General features: G+C 35.5%; 1 protein-coding gene across 1 annotated transcript in view; it reads left to right on the forward strand.

Annotated features, from left to right (window-relative positions):
- LOC107686585 (SH3 and multiple ankyrin repeat domains protein 3-like) overlaps positions 1 to 10,986 on the forward strand; it is a 285,917-nt gene that overhangs the window by 181,707 nt on the left and 93,224 nt on the right. The window contains exons 9-11 of the mRNA XM_016483652.1: positions 3,300 to 3,377; positions 7,554 to 7,620; positions 9,749 to 10,091. Of these exons, the coding sequence (XP_016339138.1) occupies positions 3,300 to 3,377; positions 7,554 to 7,620; positions 9,749 to 10,091 (488 nt within the window). The remainder of the gene's footprint in view (positions 1 to 3,299; positions 3,378 to 7,553; positions 7,621 to 9,748; positions 10,092 to 10,986) is intronic.

The following is a 10,986-nucleotide window of genomic DNA, read 5'->3' on the forward strand; positions in this document are numbered from 1 at the left end:
TTAAAAAAAAAAAAAAAAGGTAACTTTATTTTACTTGTCCTTGTTACACATTACATGTAATAACTATTATAATAATGATAAATTATTCATAATTACATTCAAGTAACCCCTAATCCTAAACCTAACCATATAGTAAGTATGTACTTAATTAATATTACTCAGTATTTTAATGTATAATTACACTGTAACAAGGGCACCTTAAAATAAAGTGTAACAACAAAAAAAAACTATAATAATAAATAAATAAAATAATAATATAATATAATAATAAATAATATACTATAATATAATAAAAAATCATAGAATTTAGATAAACCTGTCTAAAGCTAAATCTAAATGAAAATGGCTCTTTAAAAATCTAAATAATAATGTCCAAAAATGTATATTTTATGGTCAGGGCTACTTTAGTTTTTTATAATTTACTGTATGTCCTGTAGTTATATTAGCCTGATTTAGGCCTAATGTATGCATTTTAATAGCATATAACATTTCCATGCATTTAGATTACACAGTTTTAACATAAACTAATCAAACTTAATAAAATTTACATTTGTCAGTTATGCATAAATGAAACGGGTAAGATTTCGGCACTCAAAAAAATACAATAAAATTAATAAACAAAATAATGGCATAATTTATTATTGACTATTTGCATATGTTTTGTTTTACTTGATCATATTTTCAAAATGCATTTATTCAAACTGCTTAGAATCAGAATAAATCTGTTAATTGAAAACAATTAAAAACAAGTTAAAGCAGTTAAATTAATTCAGTTAAAAAGTATGAGCATGGTTTGAATATGGCTCGCTGTGGAGCAAGCAAAATTTATGGGATTGAAACCAATTTATTTCTTGGTAAATATAAACCTGCTTACTGTGTATTTAAAACACATTCAGTTCATTAATACTATTACAGAAATCGTATCTATTTCTTACCAGTTTCGTTTATGTATATCTGACAATTATATTATAATGCAATGTTAAGTTTATTTGTTTATGTTAAAACTGTGTAATTCAAATGGATGGATTTTTTTTTTTTCAATTCAAATTCCACTAGGATGTTATGGGTGGTTGCTAGGGCATTGCTGTGTGGTTTTTAAGGTGTTTAGAGTGGTTGTATGTTATGTGATTGCTAGTGTGTTGAATATTATGAGCATTTATTACTTTTTGCTGAACAGAATTTCTGATCACAAACTCTTTTTTTTCTCATGTCTTGTTTACATAAACACTATTTGATTGATTTATCGCTTTAATGTATGCTGGTGTATTATTATTGTGGTATTTTTCATACGGACCCGCCCCTAAACATTTCATAATAAGAAGGCACTGTGGTTGACCTCTGATGACCTCGTTCTGTCTAAGTGGACAGTTCATGGCCAAAATGAGCTGCAAAGCGAATCAGACTTTATGGCGACTTCATTCTATCTGTCTCTGTGAGTCTAGTCTAATAGTGATGTCCAGTATAGTCTCTTCTTTGTGTTCTTATAAAGTTTCACCATGTTTTACATTGGTGTGTATAGCATATTATTTTTTCAGTTCTGAGTGTTTGTGTCCTTTAAATGGATCAATAGTGCAGAAGGGCGTATCAGAGATAGAAAGCAAAAGACAAAAAGAAAGAGGGGGAAAACATCTGTGTGATGTGGAAGCTCAATCATCGTTCTGTTAATTCACTCTGCAGTCGAAATTACATATTGATTTTTGCACAGAGCCGTAACATTAAACACATGCAGAGCTCCACTCTGTCTCCTGTATGACAGACCTTGTTCTGAATAGCATGCTATCATACTACTGACATACTGCTGTTTTTGCAGTATGTGCTGTATAGAATGCATGGGTATTCCACAATGCAAAGACTTGACCTGAATGTACCAGATGCAGTTTGTTTCTTGACTCATTATCTGATCCGACTGACATAAGTTGAGACGTCTTTCACAAAATTAGACTGAAAATACAAAATATTTAATATTTCATATGATAATAGTTATGTAGCTTGCAACTATTTGAAACATTAATATTTCAAGTATTCATGTACTTTGTATTTTATAATAGTATTTCACTTATGTTTAAACAATTGCCAGTATACATTTTACACTGTGCAGTGTTCTGTAGTAAACTAGTATTTCAATTTCAACCCTGTGTGAGTTACTATATCCCACAATGCAATGCACTCAACTTGACCTTCCATCACCAGTCAATTTCAGCTCCACTTTTGTTCAAAACGTATTAGTATAATTTTGAAATGTTTCTGAAAGTTCTGAAATGTTTCTTATGCTCACCAAGGTTGCATTTATTTGATCAAAAATACGGTAAAAACAGTAATATTATGAAATATTATTACAATTTAAAATTACAGTTTCTATTTTAATATATTTTAAAATATTGTCATGTTTAAGCTGAATTTTAGCAGCCATGACTCCTTATTCTGATCCTTCAGAAATCATTCTAATATGCTGATTTGATGCCCAAGAAATTTTCCTTATTATTATCAATGTTGAAAACGGCAGTGCTGCTCATTACTTTTGTGGAAATAAAACTGAAAATGAAAATCAGAACAAAAAATCAGAAAAAAAGAATAGCATTTATTTGAAATAGATTTTTGGCAACATTATAAATGTCTTTACTTTCACTTTTGATGAATTGAATGCATCCTTGCTGAATAAAAGTGTTAATTTCTTTCAAAAAACAAACACAAAAATCTTAATGTCCCCACACATTTGAACGGTATCTGTAAAAAAAAAAATAGTTATAAGAAGTGTCTTTACCAGAGACACTTCTGATTTGTGTGTGCTTGAGAGAGAGACAGACAGGAAGTGCACTACAAGTATAATTAAGGTTCCATTGAAGGTGTGTTAGTGGGCCAAGAGACGCTGTGATGTTTACTCACCACTGTTAGGAAACTAGGACACCAATCCCAGCTGAGTCATGTCTGCGTGGTACAGCTCCTAAATGTGTGCGTGGACTGTCAAAACTGTCTACAGAGAAAGAGAGAGAGAGGAATGATAGCCAGATGCTGTGCTGACCTTCTAAACACTCTGTCTCGGATGCCCATAGAGAAACACTGCCATTAAAGTAGCTCTCTCTCTGTTTTACTCTCTGATAGCAGACCTACATATGAGCTGGTGAGCTAATTGGTCCCAGTGGAACATCAGTTTTGTCATTTCTGTTGTTGTGAAAGCGACACGCGCGCACACAAACACACTCATCCCGTTCGGGCACATTTTCATGGACATGCAATGTACGCGTTTTACTAGCAACAAATTATCACGACGCTTGTAATCTCGCTTGTTTGTCTCTCTCCAGGATAGCTGCGCAAGAGTGCTGCTGTTCAGAGGGGCGAATAAGGAGATTAAGAACTACAACAGCCAAACTGCCTTCCAGGTGAGAGCGCAAGACCTCTGGGTTCCTGGAGATCAAACACCATAGAAGAGTCAATGGAGCTGGGTCTTATTTAAACTGATGCTGTCGTTCACTGCCCACAGAGCCAAACTGTATTTAACTTTAGCCCAAGAGCAGTTTCAGAGCTGCGACTTGAGAATTCACACTGGACATGAAAACGTCTACCTAGATAACATTTGTAGGCACTTCTGACGAAAAGGCTGGTAGGCTGCCAAATGATGAGACACCTTCATTTGACCAAAATTTAGCTTAGCACTTTTGCAAACTCATCAGAGAACATTTTAATTAAAGATGGTGGACAGTGTCATGGGAAATGTTGATAGTAAATATAAACATATTTAATCAATAGTGCAATGAAAAGGTGATGGTATAAAATGGTACATCAATCTAAAAGTTGATATATACAGTGGTACTATATTTCAAAGTGTAGTATTGCTATGGTACCATGTTAAAAAAAGAGAGAGAGATTTGCGCTTTTTGTAGGGCTGGGCGATATAGCTAAAAAATTTATCAACGATATAATGTTTCATATATAGATAATTATTGACATTTTTTATAACCTTTTTAAAACAAAGAGCAATAGAACATTTTTTTTAATTTAACCACTGTATTTTTAAATTAACCCAATTTATTGAGACAAACAACAAATATTTTTAGTTTTAACAATCAAGCCCAAAATAAAAATTAAAAATCTAATTTCTAAATCTAATTTTATATGCAGATTAAATAGGTCTTAAGGAAACTTTTGTCTTGTCTCCCGAGGCCACAGGAGGGCGCAATGAGCAAAATAATTCAGCGCATTTAAATTGTCAACGCAAGGAAATAACTCTATAAAAAAAAAACGTGCATCACGTCTAAATTAACTCATAAAAATCAAATATAATTTCGTAAATTGCATAAACAATTATGAACAAAACAGCATCATGTATTTATGCATTGCTTAATCCAAAGAACCGAAGCGCCATTCACACAGATTGCATTTAAAAACATATGAGACGCAGTGAAAAGGAATAAACCTCCACAAATTCACGACGTGTTTTCTAAACGTTTAAACTGTTTTAACTTTGCATGGCTTTCTATACATCTCTTCTGTGTCTGCATCACTCATAGAACGTGCCTATATCGTGCGCTATATCGAACATCTTTTCTATCGTTATCGAAGAAGGTGTACCGTAGATAAATATCGATACCGTTTTATGACCCAGGCCTAACTTTTTGGTACTTTTTTTGTTAAATTTGCTATGGTATTACCATCGTGCCACTGTCTAAATTCTATATGTACAAAAGTATAGGTTCATTAGGATTTAAAAAAAAATCTCTTATGCTCACCAAGGCTGCATTTATTTGATTAAAATTTCAGTAAAACTGAAAATTTGTGAAATATTATTACAATTTAAAATAATTATTTTCTATTGTAATGTACTTTAAAATGTAATTTATTCCTGTGATGCAAAGCTGACTTTTCAGCATCATTACTCCAGAATTCAGGGTCACATGATCCTTCAGAAATCATTCTAATATGCTAATTTGCTGCTTAAGAAACTTCTTTTTTATTATTATTATAAAAGTTGAAAAAAGTTGTGCTGTTTAAAACTTTTGTGGAAACCGTCATACAGATTTTTTTAGGATAATTTGATAAATACAAAGTTCAGCATTTATTTGAAATAGAAATCTTTATAAATGTCTTTACTGTCACTTTTGATCAACTTAATGCATCCTTGCTGAAAGACAGTATTATTAAAAATCTTTTTTTTTTTTTTAAACTTACAGAGTTCAACCTTTTAAACAAATATTGAAATATGCTCCCAATTTCTCAATCTGTCAAGTTCACACTGCCCCTACAAACACCATATTCCATTAGTTGTTTGGTTTTGCTGGATCTGTGTATTAACCATGTTAGCATTTGGTCAGTGTAAGCGGCATGTTAACATGACAAGTCAAATGGTTCACTCGTGCCCTTCTGGTCCAAATGTACAATGTGATGCTTCATGTGAACATACTAACAGCATATTGGGATTGGTGTTTGTCTGCTTCTGTTCTATGATGCTCGGTGCTTGAACTCACAGTACAATTGATGTTGACACAGATTTTCAGCTCAGATCAAAGTTAATTTGTTAGTACAAGGGGAGGGGGAACCCGACTTGGTGCGGCTGCATAAACCAACAAGGAAACCATTAGACAGCTGCTTTGATTCCGCTTTTAGTGAGGAAAAGTTAATTAGCCCTCACATTCATAAAAGAGAGAGAGAGAGTATCATATTAGACAGAATCACACGAGTTATTGGTCTTTGGTCCTTATTTGAGACCTGTTTGTTCACCATACACGTATAAAAACATTGCCATAGTATAATGGTGTACCATGTAAATTTGAGTGTAATAGGCCTACTATGATATTACTTTGTAGGGCCTGGGTATTGACACATTTCACAAATCTGCTTAAATCCGATTCACAAGTTTTTGCATCGATCTGATTCGATATCGATTTGTTTGGATGTACATCAGGTACGGTACATGTCAGTTTTTCTTAAGGAAAGCAATTTTTTAAGTAAAGCTGTAAATTATACAAGGAACACTGTCAGTTGATACAGAGTCCAGATTTAATTGCTATTTATTTTTAGATATAATGTTTAACACTGAAATAAAAACGTGGTATACAAACATTTAAATTGCACATTAGTTTTTATATGAACATTTAATAATATAACTGTTCTATTTGACTCTAATTCATTGTTGAAATATAAAAATTTAAATGGTGGCTGTCATAACTTCTTTTCATGACAGATGTATTTAAACATTCAATAAATGAGACATCACTAGGAATATAATGAATATGCAACATAGTGCATATGTAATAATGTTCCTGTCTACAGGTATTTTTTTCTAGCTAACTATCAAGCTATATGGAAAATGAATTTGTTGATGACATTCCGCGACTGAAACACGATTGCGCAATTTCATGAGACATGATGCATTTCAGTAGGTTACTGTATCTTCTTGCTGTAACGGTTAGTAAAACGGAAGAGATGATCGTTCACGCGCGCTCTGCGTTGCTACTTGAACTGAGGCGATTGCAGCCGTCTGTTACGCCATACTAAAGAACGCCAAAACGGTATTCATTATTTGAATTTCGTGACGAAACTGACAGAATGTGTAAGCTGAGACTTTGTTTCATATTAAAAGGAACAAAGTACAATGCTTATTGCGATTGTTGGAGGCGAGCTACGAATAATATTTAGTGAAGTTTAGTTGATGCATCAACAGAAAATAGCCTAAATAGACTAAAACATTGATCCTGGGATTTACTGTAAGAATTTATATCGGTTTATCAAGATGGAGATTAAAATGAATTACACAATATTGTCATAGCCAGCCCTAATGCATAGTTTCACTCCATATTCTGACAGTCAGCTATATAATCAGTATTTCATGTCGATTTATTTATTTATTTGTAGACAGAATAATGTACAATCAGAATGCATTATGAATTGCTGACTTAGTGGAGTGGGGGGGGGGGGGAACATCTGTAGTGAAAAATAAATATAAATATACTAAAATATATTTGAAATAGTATTTAATGTTAGTATTGTACTACAAATACATTTAAATATGTGCTTAATAAAAATACCCTGCAATTGTACTTTTGGTATACTAAACTGGTACAGTTAAAGTCTGCTAAACTGGAACAACTAATTTTGTGCTTAATGCATGTTAATTGTGTGGAAGTAGTGCTGAAGTCCAGCTATACTGAAGTATTTGATTGTGTTAAAGTGGAACTACTGCAAGTATACTTCAAGTCCACTTTAAATATCCTGCATTTAAAGACCAATATTATTCAAATATCATATAATCCTCATTAATAGTGACATTAAAACACATTTTAGGCTTAATATTAAGAAATGCGCATTGTGCATAAGTAGTACTCCAAATAAAGTTTAATTATAATTTTTATATCAGTAAGTCTCGAACGTTATATGTCAGTAAACATGTTAATAGATACTATACTTATTATGAAATAAATGTGTTTTAAATATATAACTTTTTTTACTAGGGATAACATCCTGTTATGAATTGCATGCAGTGTTATAAATCTGTAACTAGGGTTTTTGTTTGCCCAGGGACGTTTGGCAGAAAAATAACCCATTTTTCTTTCTCTCTATAGGTGGCTATTATAGCTGGAAACTTTGACCTGGCAGAAATTGTAAAGACTCACAAAGCATCAGATGTTGGTAAGTGCTTTGTATACTGTACCTCCACCATCATTAGCTGCTATCGAATTTGCAAGCAAGCGCAAACAATCCCTTGTGTTAATGAATCCTTACAAACGCAGCAGAGCGCCACGGCCAGAGAACATGAAATTGAGAGCGGCCCCTTCTGTGTCCGTGTGTGTTTGTGAGTCTGCAGTGTTCGGGTGAATGAGTGTCATCACTCTATTCGCCCGCGTCGACGGCAAGGCTAGCTCATTCCACGCGCTAGTTCTGGCAGGGAATAGCAGCCAGTTGTCGCACCGCTGTAATGGATCGTACCCATTAGTGTGGAGTACCATTGTCATGGCGATGGAGCGGGGTTAATCCCCGAGGCTCAGCAGGTGTTGGGAGTTTGATTTGAGCCAATGGGAGTGTAGCCGCAGGCTCAGGTATCTCATCAGAACCGTGTGTGACCTCGATGAAGGATGGGACGGATGCTCTCACGCACACACAGAATCAGAACCGGCCTTAAAACACACCGTTTACAGGACCGGCGCTGATATTTTGTCACTAATGCTGAAGCCTCTCAGGATGTGTCCATTCTTTGTCTCTCTCACCTCTCATTTCCTTCCCATCAGTCACTGAGAGAGGGGAAAAGAGAGAGTGAGCGAGTGTGTCCTGAGTGGGTTGGACAGTTGGCCTTTTCACTCTGAATGGATGGGCGGAAGAGTAGAGGACCTAAACAAGCAGACAGCTTGACTACAGAGTGCAGTATTTGCACTGCTTAAACAAGCGGCCCATGTTAAGTGGCCCTAGATGTTTTCTCAGGGTGAAACTATTGAAGGAGGACTGATTTGAATATACGAATAGTAATATATATGATAATTTTTAGTACTGTCAGTTTGACGTGTTCATTTAGTAATATTAATCATAGTCAAATGCAATAAAAATTTGTAACAATGAGCTGCACTGGTTTAAAAAAAACCTTGTTTACCAGTAAATTTTATTTACATTTAATTGTAAATTATTTTTCTATAATATATTTCAGAAAAAATCTTAATAAATCATGTACTGTATATATGTATGTATGTATGTGTGTATATATATATATATATATATATACGTATATATATGTGTAAATATTTCATAAATATATACGTGTATAAATAAATAGACAGTACGCACACATATATTATGTAAACACACATTTTTATTTTGGATGCGATTAATCGTGATATATATATGTATATATATATATACACAAATATAATATTCAAATGCACACACACAACTAACCAAATAATTGTAAATAGTTAATAAGTAGTCAAAATACGTAAGCCTAGTATAAATGGTACAAAATACAGTCTTGAAATATTACATACATCGTTTAATGTTTTTAATTTAGGCAAAACCAATTGAGAACTACAGTTCTAGGATGTATTGAGTGGCTTGTTCTTGTTCTCACGCCCTTCTCTGATTGGCAGAGAGCTGTTCATATCTGATCAGGTGACAGCTGGATGTTCAGTACAGCGGTTTGATCAATACTTAATTTACATTAGAGATTAGAGAGAATCAGCTATGAGACTGACAGCAAACCATATGTCAGGATGACAGCGCTGTGCACTCTTTTATCCTGCTTGTCTCTGTTTCTCTCTCTCTCGTTGTATCATTGAATAAGGCTGTCATTGAGCCATATGAACTCTTTTGACCCTGATATACACGACACAAGTGCATTTTTAACTACACATTAGCTTTAAAACAGCATCAGTACAGAGTTTTACCTGCATCATGGAGAGGTGAGATATTGCCATCTAGTGTTGATGGTCTGTATTAATTGCTTTCCTCAGTGGAAAGAAAAAACAGCCTCACTTCTCAGTTATTGGTAAACAAGAGAGTTTGTTGTGTAATGTTCAGTTTTTACCCCAAAAACGTCCCAAGCAAACGACCGCTGTGCTAGCGGTCAGGACAGGAGGAAGTGTGTTTTGCTAATGAATTATAGATGAGGTGCTTTGTAATTCGAGTACGTCTTTTGTTTACCTCTTTGAATGCCTGATGAGGTTTCTGTACCCTTCATTTACAAATTATGCTAATTGAACTTGACAGTTTGTCATGTACGGCCGCCTCTTGTTCGATGTGACCTTTTGTTGACACCTGCTCTTCCTGTTTCCAGTGCCTTTCAGGGAAACGCCTTCCTACACAAATCGCCGGCGCATGACCGGAGGCGACACGCTGACATCATCACGCTCGCTGCCTCGCTCCGCCTCCGACAACAATCTGAACAACGTGGCTGACACAGGCCCCGCCCACTCGCCCGTGCTGTCTCTGAGGAGCCTGCCCCCTCTGGCACATGCCGGGATCGACGCGGCGGCCGATGGCAGCCTGCAGAGCACTGGGAGCTCGCTCTCCTCGCACTCCCGCTCGACCTCCCTCCAGCGCGTCAGCGAGGAGCCCGGCACGCACGCAGTACGCCGACACACATCCCTCACGCACTCCCACAGCCGCGGACGCCTCAGGTGAGCATCGCGCATCCACAGTCCTGGTTTGCACCTGCGGAACTCTGACGAAAGGTTTACAGATTTCCACCCGACGTTTGTAAAAATTACCTGTTCATTGGGTGTTTGATTATTAAATATTTTTGCTAGTTTGATTACACTCCGGTATCCTTAAAGGGTTAGTTCACCCAAAAATTTAAGTTCTGTCATTAATTACTCACCGTCATGTCGTTTCAAACCCGTAAGACCTTTGTTCATCTTCGGAACAGAAATTAAGATATTTTTGATAAAAATCCAAGAGCTTTCTGACCCTGCATAGACAACAAGGATCCCACCACGATCCAGACTAAGTTCCAGAAACGTAGCAAGGACATTGGTAAAATAGTCCATGTGACATCAGGGGTTCAACTGTAATTTTACAAAGCTACGAGAATACTTTTTCTGCACAAAGAAAACAAAAATATCGACTTTATTCAACAATTCTTTGCCTGCTCATCTGGTCTGCAGCAGCGTGCCGCCATTGTGGAGAGAGTATCACAACGCATGCGCTTGCTTCCGGTTCATGTAAACAACGCATGTGCGTGTTACATAAGCAGCAGCACCATGCGCATGTGTCGTTTACATGATGTGAAAGCAAGCGCATGCGTTGTGATACTCTCTCCACAATAGCGGCACGCTGCTGCAGACCGGATGAGCAGGAGAATACTTGTTGAATAAAGTCGTTATTTTTGTTTTATATCTTAAATATCTTTTCAATTTGTGTTCTGAAGATGAATGTCTTACAGGTTTGGAACGACATTAGGGTGAGTAATTAATGACAGATTTTTTTAATTTTTGGGTGAACTATCCCTTTAATATACTATAAAAAAAACTAGGCTTAAAAAAAAGGGATGAATCCAGGGCTGGGTTGGGTTAA

This window comes from Sinocyclocheilus anshuiensis, unplaced genomic scaffold, assembly GCF_001515605.1.
Source record: "Sinocyclocheilus anshuiensis isolate Anshui unplaced genomic scaffold, SAMN03320099.WGS_v1.1 scaffold733, whole genome shotgun sequence".
Lineage (NCBI taxonomy): Eukaryota > Metazoa > Chordata > Actinopteri > Cypriniformes > Cyprinidae > Sinocyclocheilus > Sinocyclocheilus anshuiensis.